This window comes from Chionomys nivalis, chromosome 13 (genome assembly GCF_950005125.1).
Source record: "Chionomys nivalis chromosome 13, mChiNiv1.1, whole genome shotgun sequence".
In the NCBI taxonomy this organism is placed as follows: Eukaryota; Metazoa; Chordata; class Mammalia; order Rodentia; family Cricetidae; genus Chionomys; species Chionomys nivalis.
Genome location: NC_080098.1, coordinates 67,096,379 through 67,117,320, shown reverse-complemented (window position 1 = coordinate 67,117,320; position 20,942 = coordinate 67,096,379). Strand labels below are relative to the sequence as shown.

The 20,942-nt window shown below is 42.4% G+C and overlaps 1 protein-coding gene across 3 annotated transcripts in view; it reads left to right on the top strand.

The window, feature by feature from the left end:
* Spin1 (spindlin 1) overlaps positions 1-20,942 on the top strand; it is a 51,868-nt gene that overhangs the window by 7,342 nt on the left and 23,584 nt on the right. For all 3 annotated transcript variants that reach the window (XM_057787301.1, XM_057787302.1, XM_057787304.1), the window contains exons 2-3: positions 15,159-15,365; positions 20,037-20,085. In XM_057787301.1, coding sequence (XP_057643284.1) covers positions 15,314-15,365; positions 20,037-20,085 — 101 coding nt within the window. In that variant the 5' untranslated portion in view covers positions 15,159-15,313. The remainder of the gene's footprint in view (positions 1-15,158; positions 15,366-20,036; positions 20,086-20,942) is intronic.

The window sequence follows — 20,942 nt, the reverse complement described above, 5'->3', positions numbered from 1 at the left end:
TACTGAAAAGCACTACTTCTTCAGTCAAACTTGACGACCTGAGTTCCATCTCTACGTCTCACAGTAGAAGGAGAAATCAACCCCCCCTTACACACACACACAGACATCAATACTGCCTTGAAAAGAAAATTTCAGTTGTGCTACTAGCTTGATAGTTTATTTGCATTAAATGCTTAAACTTTCTTAGCTTTAAGGGTTAATGTAATGTTTTTAACTGTCAGTCTTTTGAGAGAGTGTCTTGTAACCCTCTTGGCTCAGCTCCTCCAGTTCTGGGATTGCAGACTGGGCCACTGCTGCTGCTTGCTTTAATTTTCTTGCTGTCTTTTTGTTTGCCTTTTTGGAGGTGGGGTCTGTGTCACATATCCCTGTGAATGTTTATGTAATTCAGGAATCAGAAAATTTTTCAGAAGTCATAGTGTCATTTCCATTGTCTCTTTGTCAGTCCCACCTTCCCCAGTAATATGTTTCTGTTGCTTCTTGGGTGTTGGAGTTTTAAAAATAGAAATACATGCATTCTTATTTCCTTTTTTCAGTATGGTAGATGTTTGCTTGATGTCAGCAATTCAGGGACCCATGGTGATTCTTCTGGAGCAGTTGAGGTGTTGCCAGGTTGGAAATGCTGTTTTTGTTTCTCCATCGACAGGGTTAGTGCTTCACTCTACACTACACTCACTGCGCATGTCCCTGCACTGTGACAAACGTTTGCAGTTTGAGATTCAGCAGCAAAATTAGCATGAATCTGTTACAATTGCACTGAAGATCTTTTGTTTTGTTTTTGCTTGTTTTTTGAGACAGGGTTTTTGTGTGTAGTCCTGGCTGTCCTGGAACTTGCTCTGTAGACCAGACTGACCTCAAACTCTCAGAGATCCACCTGCCTCTGCCTCAAGTGCTGGGATAAAAGGTGTGGACCACTATTACCTGGCTACTGAAGATTTTTAAAAAAAGAATTATTTTTATTTTCATTTCCATAGAAATGTGTTTGTGATATGACAGTATATTGTGTGTGGTTCCTGATGGAGGCCAGAGAGAGGGCATCAGATCTCTTGAAGGTGAAGTTAGAATCAGTTGTGAGCTACCCTGTGTTGATGCTGGGAACCGAACTTGGGCCCTCTGCAAGAGCAGTCCTGGCTTTTGGATACTGAGCCATCTCTCCAGCCCCAGAAGATTCACCCTTACCTGACAGTTTTGGCATACTATTCTGTTTTCTTCTCCTTTAAGCCTAGAACTTCTACCTTTTTGATAAAGGAAGTATCCTGTGACTTCTTTGGCATATTCAAGCTGAAAACATCACTGTATTTGTACTCTAAGTAAGATGTGAACATGAGTTCTCGGGTGCTGCAATAGTAGATCTGAGGGCCCTGTACCTACCGAGTGATTCATGTGTGGGTAGTTAGTGTGCAGCATGGGTAGTGAGAAGGAGGGTAATGACTGTTCTGAGCAGCATAGGGCATGATTTTATCTTGCTGTTCAGTAGTGTAGAGTTTATACTGTATGTTTTCAGCCCTCAGTTGCTCTGGTGGTTGAAGCTGCGGGGAGCCTGGGTGTCTTTTCCTGCTATCTTCTTTACTTAGGAGAAGTTCAGGGATCTTGGTATTTTGGAATGCCCTTCTTTAAACTCTTCATCATCCCTTGGGTGTTCTGCTCAAGCCTCACTTTGTTGTGTATGAATTAGAGTGGAGATGTTAATTTGCCCATTACAGCTCCCAACAGTTTTCTGCAGTTCTTGGCCTCTCTGAAGTAAATACTCTTGGTTCTCTTCAAAATTAGTGTTTCCTTGATAAAATTTCTCAAAACGGTTGTGCGCTATGAAAACAGATTTAGTTTCCCCATAATTACTTTTTTAGTAGTTCACTGGACTTTGAGTGCTGTAGCTAGGGTTAAAGTAAAGGAAGTCAAGGCTGTGACTTTAAAGGCTGGAGTCTACCGTTACAGGTATTCACCGTGTGGTGATGGTTAAGTAAACAGTTACAGCTTCTATTATTTTTTGCAAAATTGGAGTTTGACTATGTTGTCTTCCTATATGCCTAACACTCTGCCTGCCTCTGAGCCTGCCTCTGGTCTGCAGTATTTCAGAATCACATGGTAAGGAGCCAGCATTCAGAAGTAGCACCACTAGGATAGGTAGGTGGGTGAGGGCTATGCTCCCAGGGGTTTGTTACAGAAAGTTGAGTTGACAGTGTACGAGACAGTAGAGAAGCCACTGGGAGACAGGTGTCTCTGTGTCCTCTGTTGGAGTTGGAAAGCCCACAGGCGCATTTGGAAAAGAAGATAGGTGAGTGGGAAGTGGGAGAGCAGGAGCCTGTTGGGAGCTGCTGACAGTGTTCATGCCATTTCCTTTTGTCTCTGACCTTGCTCCTGTGTGGCCTGCAAAAACAGAACTCTTTGCAACCCAGGTAGACGTTCTAGCTGATGTGATGGTGCAAATGGAATGTTGATGGTATTGCACAGTTTTTCCTAGATGGAAAGATGCATGGCGCCAACAGACCAAAGAAAAGGATTTTGTGAACCAGAGTTTATTTGGGTTTCTTTACAAGAGCTTGGGTCACTTCTGCAGCTCCAACACTAAGAATTCCCACCCTGGTCAACCATTTTCCTCTTTCCTGGTTGGGAGGGAAGGTTGTCTCCTGAGTCCTATGACCAGCTCTCCAGGAGCGAATGTTACTGGCTAGGGGAACTGAAAAATAGTTAAAAACAGCATCTAATGTGCAAGAATAAACTCAGTGGTGGCTGGTGAAGGCCCAGGTCTCTAGTGGGAATGGCTTTGTCAAGGCATTCCAAGTCAGATTTTGGTGGACTAGTGCAGAAAGGGATCCTCTGTCCAAGGGGAATGGGACTTGGAGCACAGTTTCAGGGCAGAGTAGGAAAGCAGTTATTAAGCAAAAGTACCTTCTCTTCCTGTGCTTAAACAGGGGTTGCCTAAATGCCTTTCCGTCCTAACAGGTCACTGTTACTTATGGTAGAAAGGATCTTGCCTTTGCTCTGTCCTGTTGAGGGAGATTGCTCATTGTATGAGGCAAGAGGTACCAGACAGGCTGGAAGCCAGGAGGTCAAACTGCTTTCTTGTGTCCCAGCATGGCCATGCCTGCCCTGGAAGTCACCTTAATTTTCTTAGTGTCATTTTCTCTTCTCCGTATGTAAATATTGACTTTGAATTTATCTGGCTTCTGAAAAATTCTTAATTGTAGTGGTGATGAAATTAAAGTATTTTTGACCAGCATATGCAGAAATTAGTCTCAAACTCCAAATGAACTGAGATCTTCGGACTCTGGTATCTTTAGTGTATAGCTGTCCATTCTTGCCCTACTGGTGAACCTTAGTATCAGCTTCTTTTGACAGGAATAACCTTAAACCGCTGATTCTACTGTCTCTGCCTTCAAGGTGGTGCGTCCCTTTGAATATCAGTCTCTCAAACTAGTTTGTAGGTTGAGTTTTTAAGTTCTTTTTTCCCTTTTGATAATCATTGCTACTTTAAGCATTTATTTTATTTATTCTTAGAGTGCAGGGGTCTGTGACTTGGGCACCTGTGAGATCAGAGGACAGCTTCTGGGAGTTAGTTCCCACCCTGGGTTCCAAGGATTCCACTCGCCCAGGCTTACTTCCTGAGCCATCCTGATGGCCTCTTTTACGAAACAGTGATCTGCATGCAGATGCCACTGGTGTTTAACAAAAGGGATTCTGAGCAGGAATCTTGTTCAGTATTTCTAGTATTCTCTTTCCTAATGTTCTCAAGTTTAAAAAGTTAAACATTGTTTAAACACCTAAATCCACTTGGTTAAATAAGGGTAAAAGCCTATTAGATTTTCTTTATTTTTGAATTAATATGATTGAAAGCTACAGGTCATTTCATTTGTTTACTCAGGTATTATTGTTTGGTCCTGTGGTTTTTGTTTTTTTTTCACTTGAAGTTTTCTTTAATCTTTCAGCAAAAGATTAAAGTCTTTTTGGTTGGTGGGATCTTAATTTGGTGTAGAATCTTTTTAGAGGATGGCTTCACAGAGTTTGATGTGCATATATGTTGTTTCCCAGTAGCACACTCCTAGGCATGTGCACAGATGAGTATGTGTAAGGTTCTTCATCGTGGCCATGTTTGTGATAGGGAAGAATCTTGGACAGTTGTTCAGTGGTGGAGTTAATGTAAAATAAAAGATTATTATATCCTTTATGTTCCTGCCTCTATTAAAAATGAGAGATTGGGATTGGAGTGTAGCTCAGAAGGTAGTGTGTTGGCCTAGCATGTGGGGTGCTCTGGGCTTGATTTCCCCAACACTGAATACAGTGAGCCTGGTGGTGCACTCAGGAGGGGAAGTAAGAAGAATTTAGAGTTCAAGGCCATCTTGGAATATAGGGGACCATGTCTAAAATACATTAAGCACTTGAGGTTGATAAGGAACACAGTGTATTGGGCGAGAAGCTTAACACTTGTAGAACAAAAGCAAGTTGCGGAACTGTCTGTTCTCCATGCTACATTCATGTGGCCTTCTAAGTTTTTTGAGAAAGTCTTGCCATGTAGCCCAGGCTAGCCTGAAACTTTCCCTCCTCCTGCCTTAGCCTCACTAGTGCTGGGGTTGCAAGCATGAGACATCACACTCTGTTTGAAGAGTCTTTTTTTGATGTGTATAGAATTGATTGTTAGTCTGCAGTGTCAGAAGACACTGGAACTGCATCTCCAGTTTCTGCTGTTCTGTGAATATATTGTCAGTTGATACTTGAGCCGTGGACGGGAACTCTTGTTTATTTTCAGATTTTTCTTTTTAATTATGTATATCTCTGTGAGTCCATGTGTGCAGAACATGACTCGGATCCTCTGAAATCAGGAGTTACTAGTTGTCACCCAACATATATGCAGGGAACTGAATCAGAGTTCTCTGTGAGTGAAGTATGCACCCGTAACCGGTGAATTTTTCTGTAGCCCTCTCTTACTGTGCTTTTGTGGGCTCTGTCTCTGATTTTCATGATGTGGTGAGAGAGAGACAGAGAGAGAGGTAAGGTCTCACATTAGTCTAGGCTGTCCTTGAACAACTGATCCTATCTCCACCCGCATTACTCAGATAATAGGCATATGCCACTACATCAAACTTCCTTGCTTATATTTCTTTGTTTTTACTAAATCTATGATTGTGTGACTATAAAGTGTCTCCAGAGGCTCATGCATTTGAACTGTGTCCACAGCTGGCACTGTTAGGGAGCTATGGAATCTTTAAGGGTGCAGGGTCTTGCTAGAGGGAAGTGGGTTTGTTGCTACAGGGCAGATCTGGGAAGTTATAACTGTTTCCTGCTTGTTGGAAATTTAATGTAACAAACCTTGGTGTCAGCTTCCATAACCAGGGGCAGAGCCCTACTGTCACTTTCATCCATAAAGCATGAAGTAAAAGGTATGGAATCTTTCATTCATCTTAGCTGATCCCCCCCCCCCCAAGATGTGAGAAAAGTAGCTAGTAGATACTTAATTAGTTTTGAAGACCATCTGTTCCAGAAGTTTGACTCTTCATAAAGGGTCATATAACAATATGGGGATGGGAAAATCTAGTAGCAGCAGAAGGTTTCCGAGTGTGTTAAGGCCAGAAATATTCAGAGTGAAGCAGTGAGTGAATCTGGGCATTGGACAGTGCTCACCTGTTTGTGTTGCAGCTTCATTGTGTCCTCGGCTCCAAACACTGCACCTTTGCTCTTGGTTGAGTCACCCCACACAGGTAAGCGACACTGTCTAGGAATCACGGTGTTTTCACTGTACACGCAAAGGTTTTCTGCTCTAGGAGAAGACAGGTGCTATTTTCCTGTTGTCATTTCTTAGCTTATAAATATCAAATCAATATATAGTCTTGGTTTATATTTTGTTAGCATTTGATATTTTTAAATTGCTGTTTGGATTGTTTTATTTTATAAAAAATCATTAAGCAGATTTTGGTTTAGGGTTAGGACAGAACTTCAAAAATTTTTGAGCCGGGTGGTGGTGGCGCACGCCTTTAATCCCAGCACTCGGGAGGCAGAGGCAGGCGGATCTCTGTGAGTTCAAGGCCAGCCTGGTCTACAAAGGGAGTTCCAGGACAGGCTCCAAAGCTACAGAGAAACCCTGTCTCGAAAAACCAAAAAAAAAAAAAAAAATTTTTTTTTTTGAAATGGCACCATTCTTTGTACTGTGCCCTTCTGTGATGCTGTGCTCTCAGCAGTGATGATTATAGAGTTAGGAAACCTGGTCTGTGGTGAAAACATGGTGATGTTCCTCATCCCGCAATCTCAAACATGGCCGCTAAGATTCCATTCTGAGTAAAACATTTTTGTTATTAGTATGAAAATTTGTTCTAATTTTTAATAAAATTAGAGTATATCAAATAGTTGCTCCAAAGTAAATTTCTTTATGACTTAATCAGCATATGTGATTTGTGTACTTTATACCCTTGTACCCAGGGTCACGTGAAAATTTCTCCCGCAAAAGTTGAGGAAGCCCTGAAATAAACCTCACCATTACTCTGTACTCCTTGCGTCATTGTGGTTCGATAATTCGCAAAGGAGCCACAGAGAAAGTACAGTCATTCGTGATTATAGCTTTGTGTCAGAAAGGATACAAAGGACCAGCCAGAGGAGGTCTTCAGGGTAAGGTGCTGAGGGCATCCTCCTGTGGAGTCAGGTCAGATGACTCCTGGCACAGCTATTATATATATATAAGCGTGGAGAGCTGTCAGTCAACCAAGCTCACATGAGCCTTTGTGTCCAGACTATTGATGGTTCGCATGTCATCTTGATTGGTTGGATATTTAGTGCCTCCTTTCACTAGATACTTGGCTGTTGTCTAGAGTTCAAAGCTCCAGCCTCTGGTCCATTGGTTCATCTTCCTGGTGTGGCCAACCTCCCTTCTCAATCATTTTGTTAGCATTGATTAGCTGAGAGCTCACTTTGACTCTGAGACAGTCATGTACTTAGAAGTAGAGGGTACTTTTTGAGGATCTACACAAAGGCTGAAAACCTGTGTGCTTTGGTGTGCAAAGCTGGTGTGGCCACTGGTTCTGTTTCTACAGGGTAGCCAAGGACCAGGCCTAGAGTTGCATTGTGGTCAGTGTCTGGGCATCTGCTGCTCCGGCACAGAGCTACTCTCTGGAGTAGCAGGTCTGTAGCTGTCATAGTTGTTTGGTTTGGGGCATTTTGACGTCTATAGCATTTGCAGAGAGGGATGGTAATGCCTGTGGCTTGTTTTGAGAGTCTAGTGCACCAGCCGTGTCTTCTTATGGAAGGGGTATTGTAGTTCAGAAGGGATTTAAAAAAAAAAAGTGTAGCAGTTTTTCCTGTTTCGGTTTCTGGTCCTTGTGATTTTTGTTCATGCTTAAGAGCTTCATTGTTAAAATTTGGTGTCTGTGTCTGTGGTTTTACACTGAATGATGAATTTGTTTAAATTGGTAGGAATATTTTAGTCTTTGAAGAACTTAGATAACTACTTAAAAATGTATGGTTTTTTGTTTTTTGTTTTTTTTTTTAAGATTGGGTATTCAGTGTTCTGCCTGCATGTATGCCCACCCACCAGAAGAGGGTATCAGATCTCATCATAGATGGTAGTGAGCCACCATGTGGTTGCTGGGAATTGAACTCAGGACCTCTGGAAGAGCAGTCAGTGCTCTTAATCTTTGAGCCGTCTTGGCAGTCCTAATCCACTGATGACCATTTTTTTCTCGCAACTTGGAATAATTTAACCACTTTCTCCCTTTTGTATATTTATTTACTTAGTTGTTTATTTATTGGTGGTGCTGGGGATCAAAGCCAGGGTTTTACACATGGGAGTGACCTGGCATTGAGGTACTGTACTCTCCCTTGACTGTTCACGTTAACACTGAAGTGGATGTGCAGTTATTTAGCCTTAGGCAGCATCTATCAAAACAGTTTTACTTGGGTTTTCTAGTAAATGTTATTTAGTTCCTAAGAAGGTTCTGAATTGCATTCTCAGAATTACAGAATCTAAAACCCATTGACCCCTTTTGCTCTTGACTTTTGTATTCTGCAAAGTGATGGTCTCTCATCCAAGCTGGCGCCTGGACTTAGGTGACCTCTTAACTCCATCTCCAGTGCGCTTGTCTTTATGGTGGGAAATTTCAAGTGAAATTTCAAAACTGAAGTGAACAGGTAAATACCTGTACATGCTCCCTCCAGATTCCATTTGGGCACATGTCACAGTGCACATTTGGAGGTGAGAGGGCAATCTTTCCATCTTATGTTGGTTGTGGGGCTAGAATCCGATTGCCAGGCTTGTGCAGCCCATGTCTCTACTCACTGAACCATTTTGCTAGCTTCAGTTTTTAAAAAATAACTATATTAGGAGTAATGGAATGGAGCTGTAGCTCACTTAGTAGTGTGCACACACATAGCATGCATGTGACCCTGGCTTCCTTCCTTCTCATAAGACCAGGTATAGTGTACATCTGTGATCTCAGCACTGGAGGGAGAGGCAAGAGAATCAGAATTTCAGAAGCATCCTGGCCTACATGAGACCCTGTCTCCAAAAAAAAAAAAAAAAAAAAATCTTAAGAGTAAGTTACATACTTTAATTTAAAACATAGTCTCCTGTGTTGCTGAAGCCAGTTCTAAAGTTGGCTGGGTCCTCAGTCCTCAGTCTTCTACCACTGAGTTTCTTCTTCATCGGGCTTGAGAGGCAAGGACTTTAACACACTGAACCATCTTACTGGACCCCTTTACTGAATTTTCCGTATTTTAAGTTTATTAGCATATGTTAATTATACACTATGGGGCTTTATTATGATATTTGTATACCTGTATATGAGGTATCTTTACTCATTCCTATCACCCTCTCCTGTCTGTCTCCCACTCTGCTCATTGCCTTTCTCTTCCCAACTAGTTTCCTTTCTGCTTTTCATGTCTTTTTTACAACTCACTGAGTTTATTTAGGGTTAGGTTACCTCAAGGAGGTAAAGGGTCATTTACAGGAGCATGGGCAACTTATCAATGGCTATATCATCACTGAAGAATATTTTCTCCTCTCTAACATTAATGGCCTGTAGATACTTAGATTTCTTAGGCCTCACACCTCATGACTTTTTCCCCTCCAGTACATAACTGGTTGGCTCAGTCTTGTGCAGATCTTAGGCAGACAGCTGATAAAATTCAAGAGTGAAACACTCACGTTGTGCCCAGAAGTGTTCTATAACACTCCTCCCTTCTAATGTTTACATTCTTTCAGCAGCAGAGGGAGTGATAAAGATGTCCTGTTTAGGGTTAAGCATTCGGTACTCTTTTAATCCCAGCACTTTGACCACGCAGGGATCGTTGTGGTAACTGGTCCACTGCAGAAAGCACCTTCTGACCAAAGCCAACACCAGCACTATTAGCAGGTCATCAGGTTATCATCAGACTTTTGCAATTGTGGAACCAACGGTATGTGCTTCCCTACTGGTGCCTGTGTTGATTTTGTTTTTAAGGTCGGGCCTCTGTATCCCTTATTGGCTTGGAACTGTCTGTCAAAGGGAGATTTCCTGCCCAGGAAGGGTTGAGATTATTCTTTGTGATCAAAGCTGTGACCTCTTCATCAAGATTACATTTGCTGCTGTGCAACTTTACCTACCTTACCAAAGATTTTGAGAGTTGTCTTAGATTGCAGACATCATGGCATTTTTTTTTAAAGATTTATTTATTAATTATGTACACAGCATCTGCCTGCATGTATCCCTGCAGGCCAGAAGAGGGCACCAGATCTCATCATAGATGGTTGTGAGCCACCATGTGGTTGCTGGGAATTGAACTCAGGACCTCTGGTAGAACAGTCAGTGCTCTTAACCTCTGAGCCATCTCTCAGCCCCCACATCATGGCATTTTTAAGACAAATACGTTACTCTTTGTAAATGAGTGCCATAACCTAAGAAAATAACTCTTCCTTCTTTTCCTGGTAGATCTTGTATTTAGATTTTTTAACCAGTTGCCCTTTGTCGTGTAAATGTTTTTGATAATGTATATTCCTCCCACCATGCTAGAAAGAAAAGTGTTTTTTCCCTCTGTCACTCAGCATAGAATGCTTCTGTCACCCAGTGTGTGTGTGTGTGTGTGTGCTTTTTTTTTCATAGCTGCAGTTTTACTCAGTTCTGACACTGTTTACATGGAGATGCAGTATCAGATCCCCTAGACCACACACTCTCTGCTAAGTTATGTTGTCTAGGTTGTCGTCTTTGTTTCTAACCCATAGGCTGTACCTTACTAAGTTGAAGAATTTGCTAGAATAGCTTGGGCCACAGGAAAGGCGTGAATTTGCTAGGTTTCTGGTTCGTTACAAATGTCCTGGGATACCTACTTCAGATACCTATATGTACTCACCTACATGGAAACTGAACTGATTATTGAATTTTAGCGAACCCTCATTCCCTGGGCATTGGTAACTGACTTAGTCTTTAGCCCTTTTCCCCTCTCTGGAGGTTTACGTAAGAAGTTGAAAGTTTTTAACCTCTCATCTTGGTAGTTGCCATTCTGGGAACCAGCTCCCATCCCAAGGCCACCCAAGACCTTATATTACTGCCTTCAATTACCTCATTAAGTAAAAGGGCTTTCACCACGTCATGTTTTTTTTTTTTTTTTTTTTTTTTGGTTTTTTTCGAGAGAGGGTTTCTCTGTGGTTTTGGAGCCTGTCCTGGAACTAGCTCTTGTAGACCAGGCTGGTCTCGAACTCCCAGAGATCCGCCTGCCTCTGCCTCCCAAGTGCTGGGATTAAAGGCATGTGCCACCACCGCCCGGCAACCATGTCATGTTTTAACACAGCTCAAACTTGAGTCGACATATGTTTCTGCCTATTAGTACTTCTTTCTTTCTTTCTTTCTTTCTTTCTTTCTTTCTTTCTTTCTTTCTTTCTTTCTTTCTTTCTTTCTTTCCTTCCTTCCTTCCTTCCTTCCTTCCTTCCTTCCTTCCTTCCTTCCTTCCTTCCTTCCTTCCTTCCTTCCTTCCTTCTTTATTATGTATACAATATTCTGTCTGTGTGTATGCCTGCAGGCCAGAAGAGGGCACCAGACCCTGTTACAGATGGTTGTGAGCCACCATGTGGTTGCTGGGAATTGAACTCAGGACCTTTAGAAGAGCAGGCAATGCTCTTAACCTCTGAGCCAACTCTCCAGCCCCCCCTGTTAGTACTTCTATATGCTTCTTCACCAGAGGACCTGGTGTTAAGATTGTGCCTCAGCAATTGTCAGATTTCTTTTTATAAATAAAATAGCGTTTGTGATAGCAGCTGGCAGAAGCCTTTTCATGCCCCTTCTTCACACATGGCTGTCACTGCTTCTTAATTTGGACCCAAATTGGACTACTACTTGAGATCTTCCTGCCTCGGCCTCTTGTGCTCAGATTATAGGTGCACAAGCCGTCATGCTTGGTGTCTGAAAAATTGAAATACTCATTTCTTTTTCTTTTTTTTTTTTAATTTTCAAGACAGGGTTTCTCTAGTTTTTGCTGCCTGTCCTAGAACTAGCTCTTGTAGACTAGGCTGGCCTCGAACTCACAGAGATCCGCCTGCCTCTGCCTCCCGAGTGCTGAGATTGAGATTAAAGGTGTGCGTCACCACTGCCTGGCAGAATACTCATTTCTTAACTTCAAGGTAGAATACGTGTCATTTGGTTTTTGGTTGTGCCCACTGAACCCACATTATCACTCTGTAGTCCGGACTCTTGAGGGCACTGTGTCCTGCCTTGGCACCTGCAGTGCTGGGATCACAGGCAGGTTCTACCATGCCTGTTTATGTGCTTGCTTCTTTATTTCTTTACAGCAGAGCATTTATTTCAGCAGTGCTGCAGTAGTGGTGACCTTGACAAGGTTATTGTACTCCAGCGGCCTCTCCAGTTTGCATAACAATGCCATAGTGGTGTGTGGTATGTGCAGCACGTTTGTGTGAAAGGCATGACAGAGTCCACGGAAAGCTCATGCAGTAGTGTTTGCCATATTATGACCAGTCAGTACAGTGGTTTGTGAATCACTTCAGCATCTTACAGTGGACTTTGGAATCATTACTAAAGGATAATCATTTGTTTTATTTCCCAGAAATGAAGGCCCTGTTTCCACTGTAAAGCTTCTCTGTTCCCCTCACCCCCACCCCACTGTGTGTGTTTGTGTATGTGTTGGGAGAGTTAGCAGGTAACCTTTCCCTTGTTTGTGTCAGGATTGTTCCCCATTCCTCTTTTGTGTCTCTGTGTGTGTGTTTAAATATATTTATGGGTGTTTTGCTTGTCTTTGTACCACATGCTAAAAGATGCTAGAAAAGGAAGTCAGGTTACCAGGAACTGGAGTTTCAGATGGCTGTGAGCTGTATTTGATGTGGGTACTGTGAATTTAACCCAGGAAGAGCAAACAGTTCTTTTAACCACTGAGCCATCTCTCCAGCCTCCTCGTCTTTTTCAGTGGCTTATAAGTAAGTTCCACTAGTTGACTGTTTCCTATAGCACTGGGGTAGGAGAGGGGACCAATATAGTGTCTGCTGTCCTAGAAAGGACTAGATTTGTTTACTTCTTCCTTCAGTTTTTATTTACTAAACTAACCACATAATACAATAACTTAAAGATGATCTGTATCTTTAGAAAATGTGAATGAATTAAATGAGTTCCAGTCAAAAGAGCAGTTCTTTTTCAGAATGCCCTTCTTTAACTGGCTTTTCAAAGCACCCGGTGGCTCTCTTCAGATAAGAACAGGGCCCAGCAGCTATACTCAGTATCTTGGGGAGCCGGCTGCGTTTTTGGATGGTTTTAAACGAGTTCAAATGAGATTAGACTGTATTCACTGTTTGTAACTCAAGAATGTAGACATGCTGCCTTGTTATTAACAGTAAACACAACTCTTACCTCAAAGGGAATATGAGTTAATTCTTATAGCTGGCCTACGTATAGAGATTAAGGCTATTCCAAACACTGTGTTCCAAGTCAGTATTGAATTGGTTTCATGGAATTTTTATAGTTTAGGAACAAAATGAAGTTATAAACCAAGACATTTTAGTGGAAACCTCAGGTAGGCAGGCTGCAGCAAAGTGGAGGAGTCTGTTAAAGGTTTCAGGTGCTATATGAAGACATTCTATACGTTACAAGAAAGGTTTATCTGATAGTCATAAGGATGTTTGAACAGACACTTAGGCGAACGGTCAATGGTTTGTAATGGTTTGTAAAGGTAGGCTAAGATTGGGTCTGTAGCATTCCAGCTCATTCCACAATCCATGAAGTTCAGTCTAGTCAGCAGTGGGTGTGACTTTCTTCTAGGAACTTTATGCACATTATTTTGCTCCAAAAGTTCCCTGTAGAACTGGGGGAAATGACTCAGTGGTGAAGAGTGCTGGCCATGTAAGGCAGACACAGCATGGGTGTCTAATCCCAGCTGTCCTATGGAGAGAAGGGGACAGGAGAAACCCTGGAAGCATCGGATCAGGTGAAGGTGAAGAACAACAGAGACAGACTGAAAGAGGGCGGGGGAAGCTTGTCGCCCAGGCTGTCCTCAGACCTCTGCCCACCTGTGCTGCATGCAGGGGAAAGCAGAAGACTCCATGCTTGCAACTCCTCAGTCTCTATTAAAGGTCTGTTAAATTCATCTTGAAATAGCAACAGAAAATGTTGCTAAGATAGCCATAACCTCCTAGTGAGGACACACATACACTTCAGAACATTAGTAACCTTAAATTTCATATCAGGAATGAGCGCGTTAATATGTATATGTTACATTTTTTCATAGTTTTTGAAGTTTTGTAAATAAAAACAGAGAAGATGAGTGGAGTCTGGGTAGCTTTTTTTTTTAATTATTATTTTGATTTTAAGATTTAGTTTTAGCCAGAAGTGGTAGCACCCGCCTTTAATCCCAGCCCTTGGGAGGCAGAGGCATCTGGGTCTCTGAGTTTGAATCCAGCCAGGGCTGTCTTAAGATAAGACTGTCTCAAATAAGCAAAAAAGATTTGCTTTGTGTGAGTGTTTTGCCTTCCTGTGTTTACCACGTGTGTACTTGAGACCCAAGGTCAGAAGAGGTGTCAGATCCCTTGGAAATGTGGGTTTTGTGTGGTTGCTGGGAACTAAATCTGGCACAAGCGAGATCTCTTAGGGGCCTAGCCATCTCTCCAGTCCCAGGGGTTAGCTTTCAGAGTTGGGAGCCACTATATCATGTTTATTGTATGCCACCAATACTGCAGTGGTAAAATTCATGCAGAGGTACATTGGAATTGGTTGACCCAATGATAGGACTGAGCTTGGAGGGCTCATGACAGTGCATCTGTGTTATAGTCACAAGGGGCTCTGGGCAGCTGTCACTTGGGGTGGTGGGAAGTTCTTTGCAGTGCATGTGGTAAGCTGACTAGCAGTGCTGACAAGAGAATTTGACATAAAAACTTACATGTTTTACCTTCACGTTTAGTGCTTTATCTGTAAGCTCAGCAGAAAGGGTGCCGGGCAAGGGAAGACTGACCGACCATTGGGTTGTGATGAACCCTCCTTGTAATCTCAGCTAGAGACTGAATAGGGAAAGATGGTAAAACAGTGGGGAGAGGGGTGATGGTGCACGGATCTCTGGAATTGTTTATTTAGCAGTTACAAGAAGCCTTCTAAAATAAAAGACTGGCCACAGGAGCAGTTATCTAAGCCAGTAACATCATGCGTGACTCTATAGCTGTTAAAAAAGTGTCTGATTGTGATGTCTATGGTAATGTTTTACTACCTGGACTGTAGTGTTCCTGGAACCAAATTTGATATAAATGGTACTACTTTAGTGAAGTGATTTAGCATCTGTATGGGTGGGAAAGTTTCTTCGGGAGTTCTCTTGGGTTTGTGGAATCTTTTTCTGAGAGGTTGGGAACAGGAAGGGAGAAGCAAAATTATATCCCCCTTTTCCCAGCTGTATCTGCCCTTCCTGAGTACCTGTACTATTGCTACTTCCCCTCCCCCCAGGAAAAAGGCTGTGCTCTAGTACATCCTGGTGTTCATTGCCCTGGTGCTTAGCAGCAAGGTGCTTTTGGCTATAACAGGAAAGAGCTCTCATCTCTGCGTAGGCTCTTCTCCCCACTGGGTCTGCACTCCGCCCAGGTTTCCCCTTCACACTGTCATGTGTTGCCTTTGCTGGGAACCACATCATTGCTTCAGGGATTAGTGCCCTTTACCTGAGAACTGTGCTTTAATTTTCTGTCATATTTAGAGGCTCACTGGCATTTTCTTGTCTTGATGCTTATTTTACAGAGTGCTTGGGAATCCACATGTTTTTGCTGAACTTGTAAAAGAGACACCTGGATGGTGGGTTAACAAGAATACTGACTTGTGGGAAGCTTCATATCTGAAAATATTGGATTTTCACCCTAGTCCAGCAGCTCTGCTGCTCACATAAATACAGATGAATGAAGACCCCATTCGGGAAGACACCTGGCCAGCGGTCCAGAGCTGATGCAGGTAAGCAGTGGAGCTCTGTATGTATTTCAGTGTGGTGTACATTTTAGAACATAGAGCAGCAATTTCACATAGTACCTGGCAGTGTGTTCTTCTCCATTCCTGGTGCTTTATACCTTGCTGCATGTGAAGGAAGAGCTTTGATTTTCTGAAAAGGGAACCACCATGCTAAATACTGTTTTCTGCATAACCTAGCAATTTATAGGTAACTGGCAAAATTATCAAATGAATTTCAAGATTCTGTTTAAGAATAGAATAAAATCAAGGTTTTATTTTTACTCGAAGAAGCTGAAATGTTAGGATGTTGGATTTAGTGAGATTTAGGAGATTGAGTAGCTTTGGGATGAAAGGGGGATCTTAACTCACTTTTTAGAATGTTTATTTGGAACAAGTTCATTGGTGTGAATCTAAACTGAAAGAGTTCTGTAATTCCAGCACTCTGAAGTGGAGTCAGGAAGACCAGGGATTCAAGGCCATTCTCCATTCCATAGCAAGTTCCAGGCCAGCCTGGGTTACATGAAATCTTGTCTCAGAAACAAAACTAAACCAAAAACTAAGCCTGCACCCTTGCCCTGAAACAGGAATCGGTTCTGATTTTTTTTTTTTTTTTTTTTTTTTGCACATGGCTGAAAGTAACAATAAAAGTGTAGGTTTTTTTTTGTTTTTTTTTTTTTTGGCGGGGGGGGGCGGGGTGGACTTTCGAGACATGGTTTCTCTCTGTATCCATGACAGTTCTGGAACTTGCTCTGTAGACCAGGATGGCCTGGAACTTGGGGATCTGCCTGTCTCTGCTTTCCAAGTGCTGGAATTCAAGGCATGTGCCACCACTGTCTAGCTTAAATATGTTGATTTTTAAAACCCTCTAACAACAACAAAATAACCTTACAGAATGTTTTATAAATTAGTAAATGAGCCAGCCAACATCCTGATCCTCCTGCCCATGGCCTCTAGGGTTAGGATCAAAGGCATTTACCAACCTGCTGTGCTGATAAATAAGACTCTTGAGTATGTAACCTTCTAGGCATTTGACCATTGAAAGAAGTGTGTGATAAAGTTTAAATGGGGTTATGTTCCAGAACTTGTTGCTCAGGCCTGTGACCAACTTGCAGAGTGTTGTCAGTTTAAAGAAGCCCAGCTTTTACAGATATCACCATGGGTAGCCTTGAACTTACCATGTAGACTGTGCTGGTCTTGATTTGACACGTGGTCTTCCTGCCCCTGCTACCAACTTCTGGACTGTAGATGTGCATCCACACCTGGCTTCTTTTTTTAAAAAGTGATTTCATCTCATCTCCTACCTGTCTGGTTTTGTATGTTGCTCATTCTTTCCATTAATTCATTCCCTGGTCATATGATTTGCTCAACCTCTTGGGCATGAATGCCGTGTGTGATCTCAGCCACCCTGCCTTAGGAGCACAAGGCAGCTTGTCCAGATTATCAACCTTTAGAGGTAAACTAAAGTCTAGGCCCTTTTTAAGAGCAAGTAAGCCTCAATCCTACTGTCTGACTGGGCTCTAGTAACTCCAGCAGCACCAGTTGTGAGGTTCCTCCTGCACAGTTTCCCAGATGGGGTCTTACTGCCTAGGTGCCATCTTCTCTGTTTCTCTCCTTTCTAATTTACGGACAGTTGTTGTCTTGTAACTCTGCTCAGTCTAAGAAGTACTGTTGAGATTTTTAGTGTTTTGCTTGTGATAAGGACAGAGGAGCAACTTAAACTCTTTATGAGCATGACCAGAAACTGGAGATTGTCTTGGTTGCAATTTAATTTTCAGGAGCTTTGGGACTCCTTGCATGGTCTCTCACTCATCATCAGTCCCTTGACTGCACTGTTCCCAGTCACCTCTGATTTTTCAGATGATCCCAGGCAGCCATGTTGCTCTTCTCCAGCACCTCAGTCTCACTGTGTGGCTTCAACCATTTCTTTATATCTAGGATTAGACAGTTATTTTGGCATAATGCATACTTACCTTTTCTTACCCAGTGAAAAAGCAGAGTCTCAGTGAGAAAGTCAACACTGACATCATACATGGTGTACAGCGAACTGTTCTGGAATAGAGTATTTGTTTAATAAGTAAAGATTTGTTACATTTGTTTGTGTTGCAGAATAATTGTTCAACTATGTGTTGCTTTTGTTTATGCTATATTTGTTTAATTATGTAAAGATGTGTTGCTGCCTTGCCTGCCTGAGATACTTGATTGATTAGGTCAGGACTGGTGGGCAGAGAGGAAAGGGGACAGACATGGAGAAAGCGGGATGGAAAGTACTTAGATAGGTAAATGAGCCCCAGGGTAGCACATAGATTAAAAAGTCTCCGTGTTACCATTTGGGGGCTGGCCGTCCAAGGAAGCCTGCTTCAGTGAAGTTTTTCTTCAAGGGTCAGAGACAGTGGCCTGACTGTGTGGCATTTGAGGTACCCATTTCTAGAAGCCAGCATGTTGTGTGCCCAGAGTAGGATCATGAGCAGTGGGGATGGGTTATGAGGCTTGGGAACTATGGGATGGGAGAGGGGTGGGAATGTTTGGTACATTACATATAGTTCTAGCATACCTTGAGGAATCCTTTCTTTGCACCTTGTCACAGGTGCCTAGGGACATGCCAGGGATGTTTGCTCCCACTTCTGGCTGACTTTGTCGCTCTCACACACTTCCTTTTCTTGTTATCTTTGTTCTTACCTCAGTGAGTCCAGGTGGCCCTCCTGGCACCAGGTCCCAACATACCATCTTTGTCTCTGAGAGCTGCAGTGTCTGCTTTAGTACCTTTAGTTAGTGTTGAAAAGCTGTAGAGGCTCCACTTAAGGAAGGGAGAAGGGAGTTTGCACAGAGTGAAGAAGCTTCCCAGAAAACATTCTTCTGCCTTGTGTTGACACCTTCTTCATATTTGGCCCCACTTACGTAGGCATCCGATGAGTGAAAGTACTGCGCTTGGTGGCCCCTAAGCTCAGTGCTGTGTGTTTATTCTGCTCGAAACACGCGTTCAACTATCAGGACTGTCTTGTTTCTATGTAGTTTACTGTGACCTGGTAAGCAAATAACATTCTGTATGATTTCAGGATAGTTTAAGTATATTATTAGACTCATTTGACTCAGCATATGGCTAGTGTATCTGGGTGAGTGTTGCGCTGGGATCCAGAGGAAATACGTTTTGACATGGGTTTCAAGCTGTCTGTTGTGGTGCTCAGGTGTTTGTCCTTTCTGGTTTTCTCCCCACCTGTTAACACCAACTGGCAAGAGAAGAGAGTTTATATGACTAAGTGTACATTATGTAGATGTGATTTTTTTTTCTCCTGTTTTCATGGATTTTAGTATTCTGTAATTAAGCTTGTGTGTATTTAAGGTTATCGTGGCTTTTTGACTAGTTAACCATACCACTTTTGAAGTGTCTTTTGTGATCCATGGTGACATTATTTGTCCTGAAGTTTAAATCTATCTCAGTCCTTGTTTGGTACTGCTGGACAGAAAGATAGTTTGACTCTATCTGGGTTGAAGATTGAATCACTGTTGTCTGGTTTAAGTTGGTTTTTTTTTTACAGCAAATCTTAATTTCCTTGTACCTATGTGTTTGTTTAGAAGTGCTTTTTGTTTTGCACTTGTGAAAATATCACCAGTGGTTTTCAGAAGTTAGTTTAGGGGTACTGTGCACAGCTGCCTTTGTGCTTGTCTATCAGCCTGCATGCATGTGCTTCATCACAGCTCCACCTGCCATTGCTTCCTGTGCTCCTCTTTATTGCAGTCTAGTTTCCCATGTGCTAGGTCTCTGGATCTCTAGGGCTGGTTTCATTTCTCAGTTATTTCTTTTTGTAAGTTTGGGGGGTTTGTGTCACTGTGGACTGACCTTACTGATCTACATAGCCTGCTAGTCACCCTAGTGGGTCTTCAGTGGGGGTGACTTACTGTATCGTGGTTTCACTTATTTTCTTGATATTTCCTGAGTCTAGGGATCAGTTGGATGTGTTTACCTTTTAATGTCCTTAAAATGTAAAACAAAAACAACTAAACATGTTGTTTTGATCATAACCTCCTTGCTGGCATGTGGCACCAAGCTGGGTTACTGTGTGTGTGTATCTGTGTGTATCTGTGTGTTGGAGAGCAAACTGACAGTCTTGAGTTAGATACTTAGACCTTTTTTGTCTTACAACTTTTAAGAGAAGTAGTTGGACATTTTACATTTTAAAAAGCATTAAGTTTTATCAAGCAGGTGTTGAGGATGGATTTTTGATATTCTGTTTGTGTAGGCTGCTGTGAATTTCTTCAGTCTTTTTTTTTTTATTTTGTTTTGTTTCTGATTGCCTCATTAGTTCAAGAAGTGCCTAGATGGAATTTGAATAGCTTTATCGATTTGTGATTTCTCAGGATTTGCTTACATCCAGATTCCTGTTTAGCCAGAGTGTGGACCCTTGCTAACTCCCAGCTCACTGAGGTTTGGAGTCTCCCTGTGGTCAGGCGTGCCACTTATTAATTTTGTACGTGTAACTGGCTTTATTTTTATGTCTGATCTGGAAGCAAAGAACCATTGGGACTGTCATTGTGTCTACTCAGTATCTCCTTTTCAGAAGTCAAATAAACATGTGGCTCTAACATGTTGGTGGTTAATGACCTGTTCTAGGATTTATGCAGTAGGCTTTTGTTTTTAATCCACTTCCACTTTTTGCTGACTATCATTTGCCTCTCTTGTAGGTCATGCTGGAGTATCTGTAAACATGATGAAGAAGAGGACATCTCACAAGTAAGCCATGCTCACATCTGTGTTTGGATCACTAGCACCAGAACTACCTCTTACCTCCTCTTTTTTTTTTTGGTTTTTCGAGACAGGGTTTCTCTGTGACTTTGGAGCCTGTCCTGGAACTAGCTCTTGTAGACCAGGCTACCAGGCTGGTCTCAAACTCACAGAGATTCACCTGCCTCTGCCTCCCAAGTGCTGGGATTAAAGGCATGCGCCACCACCGCCCGACTTCACCTCCTCTTAATGTCTTGTAATTGTGTGTGATCACCCCTGTCTACTTCCTCTCTTTGGTTTGGATGAAGTGTGTCAGCTATGCACTTCAGCTGTTAAAAGCCTTTGAGTCATGGCTGTCCTCTGTCTTAATGAGAGCCAGCTGCATGGGTGGACGGGGAGGGGGCGACACACACTATTCTTTTTTTTCTTTTAATGATCTTCTCAATGTATAGTCTGAGCTGGCCTAAAACTTGTAATTCTCTTGACTCAGCCTCCAAACTGCTGTGTTACATATGTGTTAGCACATGTCCTCAGGACCAGCAGTAGTCATGTGTTTAAAGTGACAAGTGTTCTAATTCTGTAGTCGCCATGAAGTGGTGACTGTACGCCTGTGTCACGGATGTGCCACTCTAACTGACTTGAGTGTAAGGGATGTAAGTTACTGATGAAGGCCCTCCTCCTCCTTCTCCCATTGCATAAGCAGCCTGCAGCAGTTGTTCACAAGTGATTTACAGTGGATATTTGAGTCCTCATTGCCTCAGTGGAGCTGAAGAGAATAGGAGGTCTCTTGGTCATGGGAGGTCTGGTAAAACAAGAGTTCCCTCAGTAATGATTGATGATTGAACCAGACTTGTCTCTCATTCAGA